Source organism: Nerophis lumbriciformis, linkage group LG29 (assembly GCF_033978685.3).
Source record: "Nerophis lumbriciformis linkage group LG29, RoL_Nlum_v2.1, whole genome shotgun sequence".
Lineage (NCBI taxonomy): Eukaryota > Metazoa > Chordata > Actinopteri > Syngnathiformes > Syngnathidae > Nerophis > Nerophis lumbriciformis.
This window is the reverse complement of record NC_084576.2, coordinates 24,650,550-24,674,314: the sequence shown is the minus strand read 5'-3', so window position 1 is coordinate 24,674,314 and position 23,765 is coordinate 24,650,550. Positions and strand designations below refer to the sequence as shown.

Sequence of the window (23,765 nt, the reverse complement as noted above, 5' to 3'; positions counted from 1 at the left end):
TATATATATATATATATTCATATATATATATGTATGTGTGGGGGAAAAAAAATCACAAGACTACTTCATCTCTACAGGCCTGTTTCATGAGGGGTTCCCTCAATCATCATCCTGATGATTGAGGGAACCCCTCATGAAACAGGCCTGTAGAGATGAAGTAGTCTTGTGATTTTTTTTCCCACACATACATATATTGCGCTCTACTACGGAATCGAGCACTATTTTTTGGATAACCTTATTTAGACATATATTCATATATATATATATATACACATCCTGAAAATATGCAAACAAAACTGTGTTTAGATAATTGATACTTCAAACTTGCATAAATAAATATTAAGGAATATAACATAACTTGGCTTCTGAGAGCTTCAAAATGTAATGAATAAAATGTTAAAGTTGTTGATAAACAAGCAATTATTTTAATAATTAAATATGGTCATTTTAAATGAATTATTATGATCATTTAAAATTAACTATTTCAAATATGTTTATTTTAATGTATAATTAATTCTATGGCTGAGTGTAATAAGGAGTCAGAAAAAATACAAATAAAAATATAATTAATTTTGATGTTTTTAGCAAAATATAGTAAAAAATGTTTTTATTTTTTTTAATTAATATATATATTTATTTTTAGGTAAGATAAACATAATAATACAGTTTATCTGTCGTCTGGATGATTTAGTTCTTGTCACCCTATTGTCCTCCCATCATGAAAAAATGCTGTCCTCACTCAGGTCGCATGGAGCTGGAGGGGGCGTGGCCTCCAGCTCCGGCTGAAAATCGGGAGATTTTCGGGAGAATATTTGTCCCGGGAGGTTTACGGGAGAGGTGCTGAATTTCGGGAGTCTCCCGGAAAATTCGGGAGGGTTGGCAAGTATGCATTAAGACCTAGCCGGGTCAGCCTCGTCTCCAGTCTGGTTGGGACACACTGATGGACAATCCTCCCTGGACAGCAGGTTGTTTTTGCGCAGGTGGCAGGCCTGCTGATATGGGGGGCTGATGGGCGGCTGGGCGGGGGGCGTGTACTGGTACTCTTTGCCAGCATCCAGCTGCAGAAGAGGAACATGTCAGAAGGGTTTTAAAGGGGAACATTATCACCAGACCTATGTAAGCGTCAATATATACCTTGATGTTGCAGAAAAAAAGACCATATATTTTTTTAACCGATTTCCAAACTCTAAATGGGTGAATTTTGGCGAATTAAACGCCTTTCTATTATTCGCTCTCGGAGCGATGACGTCAGGAAGCAATCCGCCATTTTCTCACTTTCGTCGGCGTGTTGTCGGAGGGTGTAACAACACGGACAGGGACGGATTCAAGTTGCACCAGTGGCCCAAAGATGCGAAAGTGGCAGGAAATTGGACGAAATTTGTTCAAAATACGAGGCTGTGGGGAAAGCCGACGAAATGGTCAGTCGTTTGTTCCGCACACTTTACCGACGAAAGCTATGCTACGACAGAGATGGCAAGAATGTGTGGATATCCTGCGACACTCAAAGCAGATGCTGACATCAACTCCAAAACTGGACAGATCAGCTTTCAGGAAAAGAGAGCAGATGAGGGTATGTCTACAGAATATATTAATTGATGAAAATGTTATTCATTACTCGCTGTTTTACGTGAATTATTATACCGTACATAAACTGTGTTTACCAATAATTTAGCTTAAAAACATTTATTTTTTTCAATCATTCGAGTACATTCGGGTAGTCTTGTGTAATGCAGTATTTTGTGTCTATTTAGGTATGGTTAACCTGAGTGCTGAAATCGTGAAAAAATATATGTTCTTAGCGCGCCTGAAATGGGCTGTCTGCACTCTCAAAGTGCATGTTGTTGCCAAATGTATTTCATATGCTGTAAACCTAGTTCATAGTTGTTAGTTTCCTTTAATGCCAAACAAACACATACCAATCGTTGGTTAGAAGGCGATCGCCGAATTTGTCCTCGCTTTCTCTCGTGTCGCTGGCTGTCGTGTCGTTTTCGTCGGTTCAAACCGATATGGCTCAATAGCTTCAGTTTCTTCTTCAATTTCGTTTTCGCTACCTGCCTCCACACTACAATCATCCGTTTCAATACATGCGTAATCTGTTGAATCGCTTAAGCCGCTGAAATCCGAGTCTGAATCCGCTATAGCTTGCTGTTCTATGCGCCATGTTTGTTTGTATTGGCATCACTGTGTGACGTCACAGGAAAATGGACGAGTGTATATAACGATGGTTAAAATCAGGCACTTTGAAGCTTTTTTTAGGGATATTGCGTGATGGGTAAAATTTTGAAAAAAACTTTGAAAAATAAAATAAGCCACTGGGAACTGATTTTTAATGGTTTTAACCCTTCTGAAATTGTGATAATGTTCCCCTTTAAGTAGGAATGTCCGATAATGGCTTTTTTGCCGTTATCCGACATTCCGATATTGTCCAACTCTTAATTACCGGTACCGATATATACAGTCGTGGAATTAACACATTATTATGCCTAATTTGGACAACCTGGTATGGTGAAGATAAGGTCCTTTTTAAAAAAAAATGTATTAAATAAAATAAGATAAATAAATTAAAAACATTTTCTTGAATAAAAAAGAAAGTAAAACAATATAAAAACAGTTACAGACAAACTAGTAATTAATGAAAATGAGTAAAATTAACTGTTAAAGGTTAGTACTATTAGTGGACCAGCAGCACGCACAATCATGTGTGCTTACGGACTGTATCCCTTGCAGACTGTATTGATATATATTGATATATAATGTAGGAACCAGAATATTAATAACAGAAAGAAACAACCCTTTTGTGTGAATGAAAAAAATTAAAATTAATATAAATAAAAAACCGATAACGATAATAAAAAAAACGATACCAATAATTTCCGATATTACATTTTCAAGCATTTATCATCTCTAGTTTTAAGTGTTCACGATGGCTCATAAAAAACTTGGAATCACCTGCAGAGGGTATGTTCTGTCGGAGTCAAAGGCGCTCAGGTCTCCGCATGCCAGGAAAGGTACAATCACGCGGTTTGGACCTTGTAACTGGTTGAAGTCCACATCTAGTTGAGAAATATATGAGAAAGTTAGTCATCACAACACTGCAGTGCTGCCCCCTACTGGTTGGAATGTTAAATATAGGTTTGAATGCCAACCCATGCAGTTATTATACATTATTATTAATTATTTGTATTAATTTGTCTCTTTCATATATTTTGATATTTTAGCCTCTGTTTTTTTCCCAATATCAAATCCTATTTTTTTGACGGTTTAAGTTTTTATTTTTCAATTTCACAATTTTTTTATATAGATTCATTATTTTGGCCTGAATCTCACATTAGGGGCGTGCCATCAACTGAGAGGGGTGTGGCATCGTGACAGACAACAAAAAGGATAGGGGGCGTGCCCGATCACATTGCCTTCAAGGAACGTAGGAACTAAAACAAATAGACGCAACATTTTTTTTACGGTTATACCAGAGGTCCCCAAACCACTGGTTTTTATTCTATTGTAAAAAATAATATACAGTGGAACCTTGTTTTACGAACTCCACTATTTGCAAACTTTTCCATTTATGTACTTTTGGATCGAGCGAAATAGGCCATAGTGTGCGAATGCTTCATTCAGTCATTTGTTTTGTTTCACGCCTGCAGACAAAAAGCAGGGCGCACCCATCCAAAATGTTTTTTTCCCCAACATTCACCAAGTTTTGTCTATTTTGTTACTCAATCTGGGTTTAAAAAGCCAACAAACCAGCCTGGAAAGAAGGAGGGATTTGCTGTGGACTTAAAAGGGACTATTTGCGAGAAATACGACAAATAACGACAACATCATGTGTCATTACAGACAAATTTAAAAACGCAGCGAGGACCACGTGAAGCCCAGCCTGGTCCGAGTGAGACAACACAAGAAGAAGAAAGGAGAGAGCTACTCGCTTGCATGCCTCAAATATTTGCCGACGCAAGGTAAAAATATATTTTACTTTTTTTTATCGTAGCAACATGGTTGTTAACGTTTGAGTGCACCAAAGGGACTTTTTTGTGTGTGCACGAAAATAGAGGTTCGACTGCACTGTTAGAAAGCCTACAGTTTTTGCACGTCAACGTCATTTTGATTCATTGCAGCTTCCCTTTTCCACTTTATTTAGCTGTCTTTGAACGCACCATAGTTGTGTACTATGACTATTATCAGTATAACTAAGTCGCTACTACAAGCGACTTTGGGTTCGCTTTGGTAGGTTTTCACTCCACATTGTACTTCCTGGTTATGACAAATGCCCGAGTCAAACAAGAGAGAATGAGTGGCAGTAAGTGGAGCAAATATGAGAAAACTAGAAAAAAGAACAAGAGAGTATATGCTCACCAGGCAAATTTAATTTAGCATGCTAATACTAACGATGCTAAAGCAGGGTTTTTTAACCCGAGGGCCGCCAAAAAAAATGTGTTTCTTAGCTGTGATTAGTATGGGCTGCAGAGGTACTCAGTTGTAATACACTTTTTCACCTCTTGTGACAGTAATGACAATATCAAACAAACCAAAGAAGTCTGCTGCTAAAGTCATAGAAGTTTTTAAGCGCAAAAATTATGATTAAAAGGTTGAAACTGTATTTTCATTTGCACTTTAATTTTATTGACAGTTTATTTAGAAAATGTATTCAGCGTTTTTTTAGCACTTCTTAATTGTATGTAATTAATTTTTTTCATGCAGTTTATCTAGTTAATATCTTTTATTATTATATTTCTAATCAGTCTGACCTAACCTAAGGTTTATGTGTTAAATAAATAATAATATTTGTGAATAACACATGCTTTTATATCATTTGACAATGTAGGTTGGATATAATGTTTAAAAACAATTAAAATCAACAGTAAGATCACTATTTGAGTGGGGCCCTAACCCCTCTGTTGTGGACAAGTTGGGCAAAAAAAATGAAAAAAGAACACCTTAAATGAGACAATGACCGTTTAAAAATGCCAAGGTTTTTCATATTAATGTAGTGCTTTTATTCACATAATAAATAAACGGCACTGCATTACGCACCATGAAGGCAACGCGATCCGGCACGCCCCATACCCTTTTTGCTAAGCTGTCATTATGACACGCCCCTTTCAGTCAATGACAAGTTTGAGTTGAAACTAAAAAAGAAAATTAATGAAACTGTACAAAAATAGATTTGAATCAGAAAAAAAAAAACTTAAATATCAAAATAGGAAAGTAAAAATGTAGAATAATGTATTTAAAAGTAAATCATAATTCAATTCAACCTGAAAAATAACGTGAGCACTTTGTGGTTTAAAAGGGGATGAGTTGCATTCACGGACATTGCTGACACGTACCGTAGGAGTGGTCCAGCAGGGGGTTGGACATGTTGGGGGTGTAACCTTCTGGGGGACGGTAATTCTGGCACACCACAAACGCTTCTTCATGCGAGCAGAAGAAGAACGCACGTCGTCAAACACGGCAGATTTCATCAAGAGAGCAAAGCGTTTGAATCTTTGTTTGCAATGCTGGGGAGTGTTTGCGGCTGACTGACCAATGCTGGAGTTCCTGCTGCTTCGAGGCTTGGCGCACGTCACGGCGCTGAAGAAGATTTTTAACTGCGAGTACAGCAGAGTCACGTCTTTCCCTCGGAAGATCTGAGGAAGCCCAAACAATAAGGAGGGAATTTACATTTACATTTCTCATATGACGGGGTGTCCACAGTGTGGCCCGGGGACATTTTATACGGCCCATTTGAAAAATGATTTACAAAAGTGGAATAAAAGAGCAAACAGGTGAAATGTAACAAGAACATGTTTCAATATTAGCACTAATAACACAACGTTTTTTTGTTTTGTTTTTTAAACTGTCTTTGCTAATAAAATGATGAATCAAAATCAATGTTATGAATTATTGACCTATTCAAAGCTGCAATTATTCCACTTTGACATAACTTTTTGGGGAAAAAATGCATATTTTGTGTGTTTGCTGTATAAAAAACAATGTTTTCTTTGGAAAAAAGGGCATAAAAAAACAACCAAACGAAAAAAAAATACATGAAACAATAATAAAAACCTTGAAGGATATAGATCAAAAGTTAATTTAGAGATTAAAGCATTTCAAGTTTTAAAATAAATAAATAAAAAATATATATGTAAATATATTTTTTTTTTATTCGAACACTTTTATGAGTGAGGACCCTTTTTGATCCCCACTAATTTAAGTGTGATTTGTACAAATAATGACTTAAAATCAATGTTGTTATAAATTATTGGCCTATTTAAGGCTCCGATTATTAAAATGCTTTATATAATTTTGAAGGGAACATTTTTTGCATATTTTGTGTGTCTGCTGTATAAAAAACTAAGTTTTCTTTGGAAAAAAGGGCATAAAAAAACAAAACAAAAAAAACATGAAAAAATAATAAAAAACCTGATGGACAGATCTAAAGTTAATTTAGAGTTTAAAGCATTTAAAGTTAAAACAATTATAAATATATATATATAAAAAAAATAAAAATAAATATATATATATACGGTATATATATATTTTTTTATTTGAACACTTTTATGAATGGGACCCTTTTTGATCACCAATAATAGTATGATCTGTCCAAATAATAATGACTTAAAATCAATGTTATGAATTATTGACCTATTCAAAGCTCCAAATATTCCACTTTGATATAATTTTTGGGGAAAATATTGCTTATTTTGTGTGTTTGCTGTATAAAAAACTAAGTTTTCTTTGGAAAAAAGGGGCATAAAAAAACAACAAAAAAAACACATGAAAAACTTGACGGATAGATCTAAAGTTAATTTAGAGATTAAAGCATTTAAAGTAAAAAATACATAAATATATGAATAAATAAAAAAATATGTATATGTATTTATTAAAAAAAAAAAAAAATTGGAACACTTTTGAGTGGGACCCTTTTTGATCCCCAATAATTTAAGTATGATTTGTCCAAATAATAATGACTTCAAATCAATGTTGTTTTAAATTCTTGACCTATTTAAGGCTCCGATTATTCAAAAAAATTCCACTTTGATATCATTTTGGGGGATTTTTTTATGCATATTTTGTGTGTTTGCTGTATAAAAAGCTAAGTTTTCTTTGGGAAAACTGGCATACAAAAAAACATGAAAAAAATAATAAAAAATGTGATGGATGAATCTAAAGTTAATTTAGAGATTAAAGCATTTGAAGTTAAACAATTAAATATATATAAATGAATAAATAAAATATATATATATATATGTTTTTATTTGAACACTTTTATGAGTGGGACCCTTTTTGATCCCTAATCATTTAAGTATGATTTGTCCAAATATTAATTACTTCAAATCAATGCTATGAATTATTGACATATTTAAGGCTCCAATTACTTTACATCAAGTATTCCACTTGGAAATATGTTATGGGGAAAATATTGCATATTTTGTATGTTTGCCATAAAATACAAGGTTTTGGCAAACAAGCCATAAAACAAAAAATAAAGTAAATATTGAATTAAATAAATAAAAAATATTATGAGACTTATTTTTAACATTTACCTACGGCCCCCCACCTGTGGCACAGCCTGACAGAGAGCCTCAGGACAGGTTAGACACACCTTTTTAATCTGGCTTTTTATTGATCATGTTAAACTCTTTTTAGGTTTTTTTTATTTGTATTGTGTTATTTTCTATTTCATGAATTGCTATTGTTACAACTGCTAGTCCTTTAATTAATTTGGTAATATATTGTAATATATTGTACTATTAAATCTCCATCTACGTCCAGAAAATGATTGGTGTCATATGAAGAGAGCTGTGAATATAATATTCAATAGAAGATATATGAAATCACCTTGGCCACAAATGTTCCTCCTGGTTTGAGGACGTGAGTGGTGATGTTGAGTGCCTGAAGAAGTTGACTTAGTTACTTTAAGATGATTCTGGTGATCAGAGTCAGTACTCACAGCCAACAGCAGCTGAGCTTGGATGTACTCGTCCACGTCATGGAGCCCCGTCACTGTGGAAACATTATTAACAAGTGAATACAGCACAGATGAACAATGCGATGACGCGTCCTTCAAAGGGGAGTCTCTCACCGTCTGGAGCGCCGTCACACACCAGCAGGTCAGCCGGCTGACCCTCAAAGTGACGAATGATCTCCTCAGCCGTCGACACCTGAGAGAGAGGTCAGGTGACGTCATGTGAGCAGTTACTTGCAGTCTTTCATGCAGGTAACCATGCACTCCTACAAACTCACTGTTGTCTGAAGACACCAGGAGAGAAATTACTGACCAGACTCCACAAACACACTTTTCTTCAATTCAAAAAACTTGCAGGAATTTTTTTTTTTAACTTGCAAATGTTTTTTACTGTCGATATTTGTATCGGTCAGCCCACCCCTATTTACATTGCTCTGAACTTAGGACGACTTGCTTTGCTCTCCAGGAGAACGCTGGTTTACTATTGTTTGTACTTATTCTAGAATGTTCATTTTCAATTGTAGTCAGCTCTCATCATTTCAGACAGCCAGAAGGATGTGGTTAGACTTTTCCTACTATCTCTGTTCGCTTGTCGCTGACAAACCTTGAACGTGTCATACAGATTCATTATCAGAATATTGTTAAAACCTCGATCGCCGGCTTATATCTTCTGTATCACACACGCCGACTGCTATTCCAGTGGCAGATCAACACTTGCACAAAACGAGTAACAATCCAACAAAGTCCACACCTTGGTGATGTCTCCTTGAATCTGTGTGACTCCTGGGAGAGGAGCCATGGCCTGCAGGTCCACTGCCACAATCTTCACCTCTTCACATTTCTCCTCACGACCCCTAAACAACATTTAGTCGAGTAACGCCAACATCCCTCACAAATGTCTGCTGGAAAGTTGTTGTGCAAGAATGTGACGGGAGTTCTTTTACCTGAGTTTTCGACTGAGTACCTGACTCCAGCTGCCAGGAGCGGCACAAAGATCCACAGCTCTGTTCACGCCTAACAATCACACAGATTAGACAGCAGAATCATCATCATTTCATTCATATACCGTATTTTCCGCATCATAAGGCGCCCTGGGTTATAAGCCGCGCCTTCAATGAACGGCATATTTCAAAACTTTGTCCACCTATAAGCCGCCCCGTGTTGTAAGCCGCATCTAACTGCGCTAAAAGGAATGTCAAAAAAACAGTCAGATAGGTCAGTCAAACTTTAATAATATATTAAAACCAGCGTGATGTGGGCACACATGGAATCGTATATCAACATGGACAGAGCTGCGTGAAAAAAGCCACCCGGCCTCTTCGCGTAAACTTAAACTTACCTTAACCACTCGCTCATCTTTTCTTCATCCATCCCTTCGAGTTAGCTTTTATGATGACGCCGGCTGGAAAGTTCTCTTTTGGCAAGGTCTTCCTTTTGAATATCACCATGGGTGGAAGTTTCTGGCCATTAGCATGGCAAGCTAGAACCACAGTGAAGGATGACTTCTCATTCCCTGTGGTGCGAATATTCACCGTACGTGCTCCCGTTGTATCCACAGTGCGGTTCACAGGAATATCAGTTGCTGTGAAATAGTAATCCGTGTGCGGATGGAGAGATTGCGTCTTTTCATGAACCGGATCCCTGTCGCTTAGTAGGAGCCATTTTGTGGTCTTTACAGATGTAAACACACAAAGGAAATGAAACGTACGGTAATATCCGCGCGCTTTTTCTTCTTCTACGCGGGCGGGTGGTTGCTTACAGTAGAAGAAGAAGCGCTTCCTGTTCTATGGGGGCGGGTGCTTACCTTGGCGGTTGCTTGCGTAGAAGAAGAAGCGCTTCCTGTTCTACCGGGAAAAAAGATGGCGGCTGTTTACCGAAGTTGCGAGACCGAAACTTTATGAAAATGAATCTTAATATTAATCCATATATAAAGCGCACCGGGTTATAAGGCGCACTGTCAGCTTTTGAGAAAATTTGTGGTTTTTAGGTGCGCCTTATAGTGCGGAAAATACGGTACACACACACACACACACATACATATGTAATATATATATATATATATATATATATATATATATATATATATATATATATATATATATATATATATAAACAGTACATACTGTATATACATACATATATAAATGTGTGTTTGTGTGTATATTTATACATACAGTATATATATATACGCACACACACATTTATATACATATATACGTATATTTATGTATATATAAGAAGAAAATTGAGAAAATAAAAGAGGAAATTGAGGGGTAAAAAAGAAAATTGAGGAAAAATAGGAGATTGAGACAAAAAATAAACATTTGGAAAAAAAAAGAGGAAAACTTAATTTTCATTTATCGTTCGGTTAATAGACTTATCACTTCAGGTAAGCTCTCCTTCTCACCTGTAAACAGGTTGAACTCTTCGTCCAGCTGCAGCAGCTTGAAGGCACTCCTGGCTCTCCATCCCTCCTCTTTGGCCAGACGGTAGTAAATGTCCCGCTTGTCTTTGGACGAGCGACCCATCCTGTCCTCTGAAAGTAGTAAGTCACAATCTATTCTTCATTTCATACTTACACGTCTAGTCATTGCTTGTCACCTACACAGCACTTCCACAATGTACACAAAACAATAACCTGCAAAACTCTCTTAAGTGTCTCATTCGTTTGTGCCGTTGAAATGTTGTTTGGGCTTGTTTCCGAGTTACTCAGGGATGCGAGCACCCTTTGAAGAACAATTGAAAGTTGAGAATAAAATGGAACATTGACGAAAATCGAGAGCGAAAAAGAGGAAAATTTAGAAAAAAAGGAAATTGAGGCGAAACAAAAAAAAAAACGTGAAAAAATAGGAAAATTTAAACAAAAAAGAGAAAATTGGGGGAATAAGAAAATTTAGAAAAATAGGGACATTGGAGGGGAAGGGGTACATTGGGGGGGAACAGACAAAAATGTAGAAAATTGTTACAAAAAAAGAGGAAAGATTAGGATAAAAGGGAAAATTGCGTGGGAAAAAAAGAAGAAACATTTTGGAAAAAAAGGAAAATTGGATGAAAAAGGGAACATTGAGAAAAAAGAGAAACACTGGGGAAAGAAAGGAACATTGGGGGAACAGACAAAAGTTGAGAAAAAAGAGGAAAATGTGACAAAAAAAGGAAAAAATTAGGAAAAAGGGAACATTTAAAAGAAAAGAGAAACATTTCAGAAAAAAGAGAAACATTGGGGGAAAGAAAGGAACATTGGGGGAACAGGCAAAAGTTGAGAAAAAAAGAGAAAATTGCGACAAAAAAAAGTGAAAAATTAGGAAAAAGGTAAAATTGAAAAAATAAATAAAAAAAGAGGAACATTTAGGAAAAAAATGAAAATTGGAGGAAAAAGGGAACATTGAGAAAAAAAGAAAAACATGGGGGGAAAGGAAAATTGAGAAAAAAATTGTTTTCCTTTTTTGTGACAAAAAAGGAAAACGAAGAAAAAAGTAAACATTTTTAAAAAGAGGAAAATTTAAAGGAAAAAAAATAGTAAAATTAAGAAAAAAAAAGGGAAATTGGAGGAAAAAGGGAACATTGAGGAAAAAAAGAGAAACATTGGAGGAAAGGAGTGAAATTAAGCAAGAAAAAGTAAAATTGACACAAAAAAAAGGAGATTGACAAAAAAGAGGAACAGAGGTAGAAAGTAACATTGGGGGAACAGACAAAAATTGACAAAAAAAAGAGGAAAATAAAAAAAGAGGAAATTTCAACAAAAATTAGGAAAAGGGAAAATTGAGGAAACAAAAAAAGGAACAATGAGAAAAAAGGGAAATTGGAGGAAAAAAGGAGCATTGACAAAAAAGAGAAACATTGGGGGACAAGAGGAAAATTTAGGAAAAAAAGGAACATTGAGGAAAAAAAAGGAACATTGGGGGAGAAGAGAAAAATTCAGAAAAAATGAGAATAATTCAGAAAAAGGAATTGCGACAAAGAAGATTAAAATTGATTAAAAAAGAGAAACATTGAGAAAAAGGAATTGCAACAAAAATATTTTAATTGATTAAAAAAAGAGGACGATTTCTATCAGCACAAAGTACTGAAAGAAAATGTTGAACATGAAGACTACATTTCCTGCAATTGGGTGCATTTCTACACTATATTTACTTTAGATTTATTCTCATCTACCAACCTCTTTGACACTTACATGTCCTTTGTAATGTAGCACAGAATATGTACTAGATCATTCACTAACATTATCATTGAAAATGTCACATTCTATAACATGCATGCAAAGACGTCAAAACATTTCTCTATCCTGTAGCCACGCCCCCTCAGGTAATATACTTCCTGTGTTGTGACCTGTGTTTACATCAAAAATATACCTTCTGGCTGGTTACTAATAAATAATCTACAACTACAACTGGTTGGAACTAACAGAGCTGGGATTGTCATCATTCAAATATGCAGCAAATTAGCAGCAACGTTTTGACTCGGAGAGCGAACGCAGGCGACCACGAGTAAGATAGCTAGACGGTTAGCTCAATATTTGTTCCGTTAAAAAGATGGATTGTGTTGCTATACTTTTTGAGTTATTCAATATTAACGTTTCAAATGAGCATTAAGAACTATGCTGCACTGCCACTAGGGGCGGTAGACATTAACAGGGTGTTTTAACAGGTTTTATTTTTATTGTATTTATATAGTATTTATTTTTTATTTTTCAATGCAGGTTTCAACACGTCAAATTTAAGACTTTTTTAAGACCATCTTGAAAATAATTTAAGACCATTTCACATCCATACGGACACAAAATACAACGACAAAGTAAAATCAGAGGTCCAGAATGAATTGTAAGTACCGTATTTTCCGGACTATAAGGTGCACTTAAAATCCTTTAGTTTACTCAAAACTCGACAGTGCGCCTTACGTACGGAATGTATGCATGTATGTATGTATGTATGTATGTATGTATGTACGGAGCGCCTAATGTACGGAATAATCCTGGTTTTGCTTACCAACCTCGAAGCAATTGTATTTGGTACATAGTGTAATGATAGGTGTGACCGGCAGATGGCAGTCACACATAAGAGATACGTGTAGACTGCAATATGATGGTAGTCACACATAAAATATACGTGTGGACTGCAATATGATGGCAGTCACACACAAGAGATATGTGTAGACTGCTGCACTATGATTGCAATATGACTTAAGTAAACACCAACTAAATCATTGAACTTTTACTTACCCATCTATGCAAGTCATTTGGCTTTGCTGTGGGCTTTTGTTAAGTTTTCAACGCTGCTATGCTTAGCTGTAACAACATAACACTGCGCGCACAGCACACTAACTGGTGGTGCTCAATACATTTTTTTTGTAGTTCCGTTTTAGCGTTCTCAAAAATCCAAACATTTAAAAAGCAAGATTGGAGTTTATGCATCTTTTACATAAAAGTAACGTCAATAGATTTTTAAGACCTTTCAAAATCGTATTTAATACCTTTTAAGAGATTTTAGGAGAATTGTAGACAGTTTAAGGCCTTAAATTCAAATTATCGGATTTAAGACTTTGGACTTTTTAAGACCCCGCGGATACCCTGATTAAACTGGTACGCCTGTGAAATGCAAAGTTAGTTTAACGAATGCACTTTGTGACTTCAATAATAAATATGGCAGCGCCATGTTGGCATTTGTTTCCATAACTTGAGTTGATTTATTTTGGAAAACCTTGTTACATTGTTTAACGCAGTGTTTTTCAACCACTGAGATTATGCAGTTTCACCTATTTGGGTTAAAAATATTTTCTGCAAACCAGTAATTATACCGGTAATCAGCAAATAGTGTGCCGTTGTTGAGTGTCGGTGATGTAAAATACAAAGTAAACAATACTGGACGACAGCAAAGACTTACAGCGTGTGGAGCAAAGACGACGTCCACAAAGTACATCCGTACATGACATGACAATCAACAATGTCCACAGAAAAAAAAATAGCAACAACTTAAATATTCTTGATTGCTAAAACAAAGCAGGTGCGTAGAATAGCGCTCAAAGGAAGGCATGAACCTGCAACAGGAAAATACCAACAAAACAGGAAAAGCCACCAAAATAGGAGCGCAAGACAAGAACCAAATGTATGCAAAAAAACTCAAAACAAGTCACTGTGTGATGTGACAGGTCGTGACAGTACACCTACTTTGAGACAAGAGCTGTAGTATCCAACAATTGCGACAACGACTGTTTATTGTCTACTGAATTCATTTTTTTAATGATTTAAGCTGGTTGTGTGCCTTTGGATTTTTTCAATGAAAAAAATGTGCCTTGGCTCAAAAAAGGTTGAAAAACACTGGTTTAATGCATCCAGCGGGGCATCACAACAAATTTAGGCATAATAATTTGTTAATTCCACGACTGTATATATCGGTATCGGTTGATATCGGAATCGGTAATTAGAAGTTGGACAATATCGGCAAAAAAAGCCATTATCGGACATCTATAGTATTTACTGTAAACTCAGTAGCTAGCTTAATTTTCTGGTTATTTGGATAATAACATTACATAACACGTATGATAGCAGATATCGATTCGGTATATTTGGTTAATATTACACTTGTGAGGAGTAACACTTAAAATGTACCATTTTAAACGTCTGCTTTAGCGTGTTGTGTGCACAGTCAAATTCAGTTCTCGTTTGGCGATGGCTGTAAACAGCTAGTGATTCTACTCATATTCGCAATATACTTTGTTTAATATAGCACTTATAAATTACAGCACACGTTATAAGATAGCAAAATTTAAAATAGTGTGCTTACGGAAGAAACGCGTCCACGTTGTTTTGCAGGTTGAAGGACCCCTCTAAGTATAAGGTGTCCTGCAATAGCCTGTTCAAAAAGAACGTTGCGTACCGCGCTACTAAAGTATTGTAAGTTCGAATTGAAATGTTTTATCGATGATTCGTTACAGTAATAACATTTTATTTTTAAATCTGACATGAAGTGATGGTTTAGCTATATTCAGGTCTGTATTTACGTCACGTGACCACACTATTCTGTAGCGACTTTTAAACAGGCAGCAAATCACGGCTTAAATCACATTGAATGACGGACATATCTGTCCATCCATTTTCTTACCGCTTGTCCCTCTCGGGGTGGCAGGGGGCTGGAGCCTATCCCAGCTGCATTCAGGCGGAAGGAAGGGCACACCCTGGACAACTCATCGCAGGGCCAACACAGATATATGGAGCACACAAAAGTATAAACTATTTTCTTCTAGATTTAAAAAAAATAAAAAATAAAAGTTTTCGCAAGTACTATTTTCTGCAGTTAATAAAACGCTTTCCAAGTATAAAAATAAAATATATTCAATTAAAATACGATTCACAAGTAAAATAAACAATTTGCAGGTAAAGAAAATAAAAATTCTGCAGGAAAAAAAAACTATTTTAAAGTATAAAAATTATTTCTGTATTTAAAGAAATAATTTGCAAGTAAAAAAAAAAAAGTAATCCAGGGAAAACAATTCTCACAATTTTTTTTCTACAATTGAAAAAAACGATTCGAAGTATGAAAGATTAAAAAAAAAAAAGATTTGCAAATATAAAAACAATGTCAATTAAACGATTCGAAGTATGAAAGATTACAAAAAAAAGATTTGCAAATATAAAATTTGTCAATTCAAATGATTCGCGGGTAAAAATAAAAAAAAAATCACAATTTTCTGCAATTAAGAGATTCACATGAGGGAAAAAAAAAAATCTTAAAAATGAAGACGATTTGCAAGTATAAATACAAAATTTCTTCAATTAAAAAACGATTCGCAAGTAAAAAAAAAAAACCAACAGTTTTTTTTAATTGAACAAAATTATTTTACATAAGAATGGTTGGGCTTGAGTAAAAACATTTGAGTGTTTGGAGTTTTTCCACTCTAGTCTTAATTAAAAAAAAAAAAGTCAAACAACCTGAAATCACCTTCTATACAAAATGGTTTAATTACAAAAATGCGTAACAAAAATACTGTAACTTTGTATTTTACAATTGGAATCAGATCTAACATACAAAAAACAAAATCTAGTTTGCAGCTCAGCATTGAAAAAACATTTTTAAAAACAAAACCTTTCAGAAAAGTGAAAATATAAATAAAGAATGGTGAGGAATGTTCTCTCCCCGAGTAAAAAAAACCATACTTGTACAAAATATGCACACATAAAAGAAAATAGAATATATACTAAATACAAAAAGTATCATTGCATTGACTGTGCATGTGGAACAAACAAAAATGGCACAAAATGATTGCAGTGAAATAAAGTGAACAAGAAACTTTTGTCAGCTTCAACATTTTTGGACAGTTTTTTTTTCTGGTCTACAGAAACAAAACAAAGCTGAACAAATAAAGACGCTTCCAGAATGTCAGCTGATTGATTTGTGACAACATAACTCCAAGCTTACTTGGGTTGGAAGTTTCATTACATGCACTTCCAGAGAGAGCAGGCCAAGACGTGGTGGAGCACCGTCCAAAGACAAGTCCACAAATAGGACACTTCCAAAAAAGTTGTCAATCAAAAGCCTGAAAGGTCACGCCTCTAAGATGTACAAGGACATGTTATGAAGGTCACTTCCTGTTCTGTAGGTAAACAATCTGGAAAACATGAGGTAATATTGCATATTTCTAACGACAGGGCATTGTCCTCGAAAAGCAGTGGTCCACAGGTCATGTGGACATGTGGACTACTGCTTCCCGTGGGGACAGCACCTGAAAGCGTCCACCTGTTTGACATTGTCCAATCAGACGCTTTCCTGAGAGGACGATGTCGACGAGTCGTCTTTGCTGACGTGGTCCGCGACGCTCTCCTCCCCGTGCTCCCTGCTACACGTCATCCACGGGTGGAGGAGGATCTGCTCCAGGGTGGGACGATCGCGGGGCTCCAGGCTGAGACACCAGCCAATCAGCTGCTGGCATTCTGTCACAAAGCAGAAGAACAAAAGCTTTGGTCAAAACAAACGTCAAATCTGCGCACAAGGGCGGGACGATTATGGCAAAAATACCGTAAATTCCGGCCCATAAGCCGCTACTTTTTCCCTATGCTTTTAGGCCTGCGGCTTATAAAATGGGACGGCTAATTTATGGATTTTTCTCCGCTGACAACCATAATACAAATAATTTTCATAAAACGTATGCAAATACACTGAAAAGGTGTGTTACCGTTTGTGCTATGGCGCCATCTTTTGGACAAGTTCTCTCACTGCAGATGCAGCTGGGTGAATGCCTGCAAGCGTTTCCTGCCGTTTAAAGCTTTAAACCGGAAGTAGAAGTGTCGTTCAGTCTTCTAATCGTCCATAGCGTTTCTACTCATATGGATTCTTCATTCATCACTCCAAGCAACGTTTGTAAGTAAAGTTTTACAACATAACTAAAACAATTCTTACTAACTAAACCGTCCCGTGTGATGTCTTTGGGAGTGCTTAAATGCATATTTGTACGTGCTATCGTAATGACGCTACAGTCATTAGCCTTAGCTAATATGCTAACACGTTTACGAGTGTCTGTCTTAGCATTATTAACTTACAACAACATTGTTTTTGTATTGTTTCAGTTTCACAAATTCCTCAGTGAATTCACCAAAAACGTCACTGTGGAGTTATTGAGTCTGTTTAGCTGATTGGAGAGCTAGCTTCCGCAGCTATGACGAGGACTTCTGTTTTGTTTGATCAGCCGTTTTACTGCCGTGTTACAGACACCATTTGGAAACAATGAAGGTGAGTAAATTAACATTGTGTCAATAACTAATTTCACAACATACATATCTGCAGCTTAAAGTCCGGTGTGGCTAATATATGGGGAAGAAATTTCTTCTAAAATTTAGTGAGTGGGGCTTATACACCGGTGCGCTCTATAGTACGGTAATCTCAATTATTTTGATTGATACAGAAATCACGATTAATAACACGATTATTTTCTAATCTGAAAACATGAGTATTTATTGTACCAGCAAAACCTAACTAAATATAATTTAAAATAACAAATTGATATAAATTAGTAACGAACAGGTAAAAATAAATGAAAACAATATATTTTAATATGAAAAATTCCAGTTTTGTTTTAATTTTCTTTCATTGCTTTGAAACCCATTGTACCACCATAGTGTGCTTTTTGGGTCATTATTAAAAAAATATGTTTGTTAATTAAACGCAAAATTCCTCACATTTATTGGGACAATTTTGACCAACATTTTAAACCAAAGCATAGTAATTGTGTCAATAGGTGTTTTATATACATTATGCTTGTTTTTTTAAATCTTTATTGTTGTGAAATTTTCTACTGCTTGTCCCTTTCGGGTCGCGGGTAAGGAGACTTTGGCTTTGCTTGCGAGTCCACCACGTAAGAATGTGAGGAAATGGAAGCTACAGTAACATAGGGAGGTGGTGTGTCCCTGTCCTGGCTGCTTAGTACAATATGGCTAACCTGCAGAGACGCTGCCTCTGAAGAAGAGCCGTCCTCTCAGGATGTCCTCGTCGTGTTCGAAGGGGATGTCACCGCACACCATGTCGTACAGCAGCACGCCCAGCGACCACACGGTGGCCGAGCGGCCGTGGTACCGTCGGAGCTGGATCCACTCCGGTGGACTGTACACCCTCGTGCCTGGACACACAAGTACGTCAGCTTGTCCGGACAGAACAGGTGCATGATGGGAACCTACCATCGAAATCGGTGTAAAGTCCGTCTTTGAGCAGCGCCCCCGAGCCAAAGTCGATTAGTTTGATCTGTCCGGTCCTCAAGTCCACCAGGAGGTTCTCGTCCTTGATGTCACGGTGGACCACGCCACACGTGTAGCAGTGACGCACCGCCTCCAACACCTGGCGGAAAAAGCCGCGGGCCGCCGCCTCATCTAGAGCACCGCGCTCGGTGATGTAGTCGAAGAGGTCCTGGGCCGACTCGGGGCGCTCCATCACGATCAGCCAGCCGTCAGAACGCTCCCACCAGTCCAGGAGACGCGCCACGCCACCAAAGGCCTCGCCCACCTTCTTCAACAGGATGATCTCCAGCGGCACAGCGACGTCACACTAAAGAATATTCTGATTAATCATAACGACCAGAGTTTACAACAACATGCGCCCCTTTCTACAAATACTAGTAAAACAAACAAAGCGGGATTAAAGAGCAAACGGGTCAAATGTAACGATAAAAAAGTTGCAATGTTGACACAAAACTGACATGCAGGCTGTTTTTTTCCCTTTATTCAAGGCTCTAATTACTTAAATATTCCACTGAAATATGTTTTGGGAAAATGTTGCATATTGTGTGTTTGCCACATAAAAGCTTTCTTTGACAAGAAGGGCATAAAAACATGAAAATACAAACCTATAATCGACAGAGATTTAAGCATTGAAAGTGAAAACAAGTAAAAAGTATGACTTATTTTGAGCACTTTGAATGGGATCTTTTTAAAATTTTAGGACATTACAATCAATGTTATAAATTATTAAGGCTCAAATTACCTCACATCCAATATTCCACTTTGACTGGGTTTTTTTAAAAGGTGAAATATTGCATATTTTGAATTTTTTTACCCATACAAACAAAGTTGTCTTTGACGAAAAGGACATAAAACAAAAAAAATAAAAAAATAATAAATCGGAGAAATCTTAAATTGAAAGTAAAATAAATAAATATGCCTCATTTTTAACACTTGTGGGACCCTTTTGGACCCCCTATAATTTTAGTGGGATTTTTTTTAATTGCTCAAAAAAAATAATGAATTACAATCACTGTTTTGAATTATTGACCTATTTAAAGCTCCAATTACTTCACATATTCATTCCACTTTGAACATTTTTGGGAAAAAAATCTTGCATATTGTGTTTTTGCCATAAAAAAAGTTTTCTTAAAACAGAAAAAGAAAAACTTAGAATCAACACCATACATACATCAATACAGTACACACACAACTTATTTTAACAGTTTGATGCCCTTTTTGGATCCCCAAACATTTTAGTGAGCCCCTTTAAAACAGTCATTTAAAAAAAAAAAAAATCAATTTTATGAATTATTTACCTACTTAAAGCTCCAATTACTTCACATCAAATATTATCCTGAAATTTTTGTGGCAAATATTGCACATTTTGCTATAAAAACAAAGATTAGACAAAAGGGCATAAAACATAACAAAACAGATTTGAACCCTGCTTTAAAAAAAACACACATTTGGCTTAATTTTTATGAATGATACCTTTCCAAAGAGGAGAGCCACAAGGATTACAAAAATCCATATATTGCATTTATTTTAAAAATGACAAACATCAAAATGGCCACTACGTGTTTTAATTTTTAAGTGCGTGGCCCCTTAGTGGAAAAAGTTAGGACACCTCGGGTTTGCAAAGCAGCCTGTGCCATTATATTATAATAGTAATAGTTTATTTGGGGCATGATAAAAACAAAGCAAAAGAAAAAATATTGAAAAAAAGGAAATATTCTTGATAACAGTAATGGTACAGAAATATTTCACATTGAAACAAAAAAATATGAAAACAATACATAATGGTTGGGGTTTTTTTCATATCCAAAAAGGAGTAGGAAGAAGTGAAACTTATTTAGTCCCACCCCTTATTTTCTGAATCAAATAACTAGCTCTTATCATCTTTATTATTAATAAAATGATAAATATACCGGTCTAACTACAATATGTCATCAATAATCTTTTACCCACTTTACTCACTTTTCTTTGGCAGAAAAATACAGTACATAAGTACAATATACACATACTGTATATCGTCACATGAATACAAGTACTAATTGATGGCAATAAGAAGTAATTACCGTATTTTTCGGAGTATAAGTCGCACCGGCCGAAAATGCATAATAAAGAAGGAAAAAACATAAGTCTCACTGGAGTATAAGTCGCATTTTTGGGGGAAATGTATTTGATAAAATGCAACACCAAGAATAGACATTTGAAAGGCAATTTAAAATAAATAAAGAATAGTGAACAACAGGCGGAATAAGTGTACGTTATATGAAGCATAAATACCCAACTGAGAACGTGCCTGGTATGTTAACGTAACATATTATGGTAAGAGTCATTCATGTAGAACATGCTATACGTTTACCAAACAATCTGTCACTCCTAATCACTAAATCCCATGAAATCTTATACGTCTAGTCTCTTACGTGAATGAGATCAATATTTGATATTTTACGGTAAAGTGTTAATAATTTCACATAAGTCGCCCGACCAAACTATGAAAAAAACTGCGACTTAGTCCGAAAAATACGGTAACTACCCAATAATTAGAATAATAATGTTAACACTTTGTGATTGTTAGAAACCCTCACCCTTGTACACATTAAAAAATAATGCCTTTGTGTGATAAAAATTGTAGAAAAACTCACCAAAGAGCCCCACTCCGTTACCCTGTCCCTGAAGACATGCTTCACTGCCACCTGCGTGGAAACAGCAACATAACACACGCTTAAATATAACCGTCTTCCTCAATATCGATCACATTCATGTCAGGCATCGATATTTCTTTCTTTCCTGGAACTGTAAACAGATGACAATAAAAAGGTCAGCTTTCTTTCACCACGACGAGACACATCCGGATGCTATTCGACCTTCAGAATAAAAGCGGAATATTGAACGTTAACGTCGACGAATTAGCAGTGCACGGACATCAATATCGCAAACGTGAACGCTAAATGGCTCAAAGTGTAACGAGTAGTCTTTCATCTATACATGGATATTCAATTTAAATATAAAATGAGACACCGTCGTAAAGTTTACGAGCGCAAACCGGAAGCGGCGCCGTTAAGCGCGTGTAGCTCGACGCCACTACACCACGTGTTCCGACCAAAACAAAGCCGCTCTTTTTGTTAGGGAACCGTCTCGTCTCTTACCGGCACACTGTCGGCCACGCGGACCCCCGAGTAGACGGTACCGAACCCCCCGCTGCCGAGCACGGAGTTCAGCCGGTACACGTTGTCGAACGTCAGCATGTCCTCTTTGGCTGCTGCTGGAGACAAAAGTAGAAGGAATTACGACACAACAACGTGTTTGCAAACATCCTGAAAATGACCCCCTCACGATAATACGCCCATATATTGATGAATTAAAATCAAATAAACATCGATTTGATGATAGGTGTTATATATTTTACATGGCCAGGCCCAAAAGAATCTGAGATTAAAGGAGACGGCGGTTAAAGAGAATGCCGGCCGGCATGTTTTGTTACCTTGCTGCAGTTTAGCCGGCGTGGAGCCGCGCTGTGAGAGCAACATAACCCCCGGCGCGTTTCCTCCAGAAAGAAACAAAAACGTTCCCCCGACCCCGACGACTCCCAAGCGGTCGTTGCAGTCTCGGCCGTCCTCCTCACCAGAGAGCAAGAAGAAGAACGCCGTGCGTGTGTAGGATGTATACAAGCGTGGCAGCCATTTTAATTATAGTCGCGCGCCACTGCGCCGGCATTTGTTTACAAGCCGGCTGAGCCACGCTGTATCCTTCCGCGACGAGCTGAGCAAATACACAAAGGACTTGACTAACTTAAACGAATATATGAACAATGCCAAGCTTTGTCGTGACATCTACACTTTATTCCAGTCTTCTGTGGATTAAATGCTGCGCGGAAGGGACGAGACAGTGAGCGGACTAGTTTTACGTAGTAAGACATGAGCGCAGGGATACCCGGAAGTTGGTAACGATTCAATTGACGCGATTGAAACTGTTTTAAACTATCAACAAAATACATGTCGGTCAAGCTTTGGTAAATAAAGATTAGTGTATGTACAAAATACAAAGTCTAATGATGGATGTTAGCGTAAAATAATGTTAAGTTGGTTCTCTGCTTGAACGGGCTGTGACCAATCACAGAGCGCTATGTTGTTACGTGACCAATATTTGACCAATCACCGACGAGAAATGTTAGAGCGGCGCGTTTCCCAACGTGTGAGACACACACACTTTAGCATCCAACCATGAGAATGTTCAACTTGCTATAAAACACCTTTCTCGGTAACCACCTGGAAGTGTTAGCACATAGTGTTAAATGTAAAAATTATAATGTGTTCTTAAAGGCACTTCCAAAATATTACAGTATTTGACCTTTTAACTCTTGATAATTATTTCTTATTTAACTGTTTTTATTTAAAGTGATCTGTATTGGGTGGGCAAGTATTATTACAAGGGATGTGCAAACTTTTCCCACTAAGAGCCGCACAGTGAAAAATCAAAACATATATATATATATATATATATATATATATATATATATATATATATATATATATATATATATATATATATATATATATATATATATATATATATATATATATATATATATATATATATATTAGGGCTGTGAATCTTTGGGTGTCCCACGATTCGATTCAATATCAATTCTTGGGGTCACAATTTGATTCAAAATCAAAAAAAAAATTTCAATTTAACACGATTCTCGATTCAAAAACGATTTTTTTCCCGATGCAAAATTATTCTCTATTCATTCAATACATAGGATTTCAGCAGGATCTACCCCAGTCTGCTGACATGCAAGCAGAGTAGTAGATTTTTGTAAAAAGCTTTTATAATTGAAAAGGACAATGTTTTATCAACTGATTGCAATAATGTAAATTTGTTTTAACTATTAAATGAACCAAAAATATGACTTATTTTATCTTTGTGAAAATATTGGACACAGTGTGTTGTCAAGCTTATGAGATGCGATGCAAGTGTAAGCCACTGTGACACTATTGTTATTATTATTATTTTTTTATAAATGTCTAATGATAATGTCAATGAGGGATTTTTAATCACTGCTTTGTTGAAATTGTAACTAATGATACTGTTGTTGATAATATTCATTTT

The 23,765-nt window shown here is 36.2% G+C and overlaps 2 protein-coding genes across 4 annotated transcripts; both read right to left on the bottom strand.

Moving 5' to 3' along the window:
- Window positions 1-184: 184 nt before the first annotated feature.
- On the bottom strand, window positions 185-15,061 carry ftsj1 (FtsJ RNA 2'-O-methyltransferase 1). 2 transcript variants are annotated; one of them, XM_061924319.2, is made up of 11 exons: window positions 15,043-15,061; window positions 10,356-10,484; window positions 8,893-8,962; window positions 8,700-8,802; window positions 8,066-8,144; window positions 7,934-7,986; window positions 7,822-7,875; window positions 5,525-5,627; window positions 5,328-5,411; window positions 2,950-3,053; window positions 185-1,058 (listed from the first exon to the last, which is right to left on the bottom strand). In XM_061924319.2, exons 2-11 carry the CDS (start codon window positions 10,474-10,476, stop codon window positions 891-893), a joined length of 939 nt encoding a protein of 312 aa, XP_061780303.1. In that variant the 5' UTR covers window positions 10,477-10,484; window positions 15,043-15,061; the 3' UTR covers window positions 185-890. The 2 variants fall into 2 exon arrangements, with proteins under 2 accessions (XP_061780303.1, XP_061780302.1); XM_061924318.2 differs by lacking the exon at window positions 15,043-15,061 and adding an exon at window positions 14,725-14,786.
- Window positions 15,062-15,734: 673 nt separating this feature from the next.
- Window positions 15,735-22,343, bottom strand: LOC133572038 (serine/threonine-protein kinase pim-3-like). 2 transcript variants are annotated; one of them, XM_061924664.2, is made up of 6 exons: window positions 22,135-22,343; window positions 21,800-21,915; window positions 21,296-21,346; window positions 18,606-18,969; window positions 18,371-18,547; window positions 15,735-16,868 (listed from the first exon to the last, which is right to left on the bottom strand). In XM_061924664.2, the coding sequence occupies exons 1-6, from the start codon at window positions 22,178-22,180 to the stop codon at window positions 16,693-16,695; spliced, it is 930 nt and encodes a 309-aa protein (XP_061780648.1). In that variant the 5' UTR covers window positions 22,181-22,343; the 3' UTR covers window positions 15,735-16,692. The 2 variants fall into 2 exon arrangements, with proteins under 2 accessions (XP_061780648.1, XP_061780649.1); XM_061924665.2 differs by having other exon boundaries at window positions 21,800-21,912.
- Between the last annotated feature and the right edge of the window lie 1,422 nt (window positions 22,344-23,765).

Excerpts from the sequence above, each read along its gene's own strand:
- LOC133572038 (XM_061924664.2), bottom strand. The coding sequence starts at position 22,180 with ATGTTGCTCTCACAGCGCGGCTCCACGCCGGCTAAACTGCAGCAAG. Across the intron at positions 21,916-22,134 it reads GCCGGCTAAACTGCAGCAAG|CAGCAGCCAAAGAGGACATG; the intron begins GTAACAAAACAT and ends TTTTGTCTCCAG. Across the intron at positions 18,548-18,605 it reads ACTTTACACCGATTTCGATG|GCACGAGGGTGTACAGTCCA; the intron begins GTAGGTTCCCAT and ends TTGTGTGTCCAG.
- ftsj1 (XM_061924319.2), bottom strand. The coding sequence starts at position 10,476 with ATGGGTCGCTCGTCCAAAGACAAGCGGGACATTTACTACCGTCTGGCC. Across the intron at positions 8,963-10,355 it reads AGAGTTCAACCTGTTTACAG|GCGTGAACAGAGCTGTGGAT; the intron begins GTGAGAAGGAGA and ends TGTGATTGTTAG. Across the intron at positions 1,059-2,949 it reads ACAGAACATACCCTCTGCAG|CTGGATGCTGGCAAAGAGTA; the intron begins GTGATTCCAAGT and ends CCTCTTCTGCAG.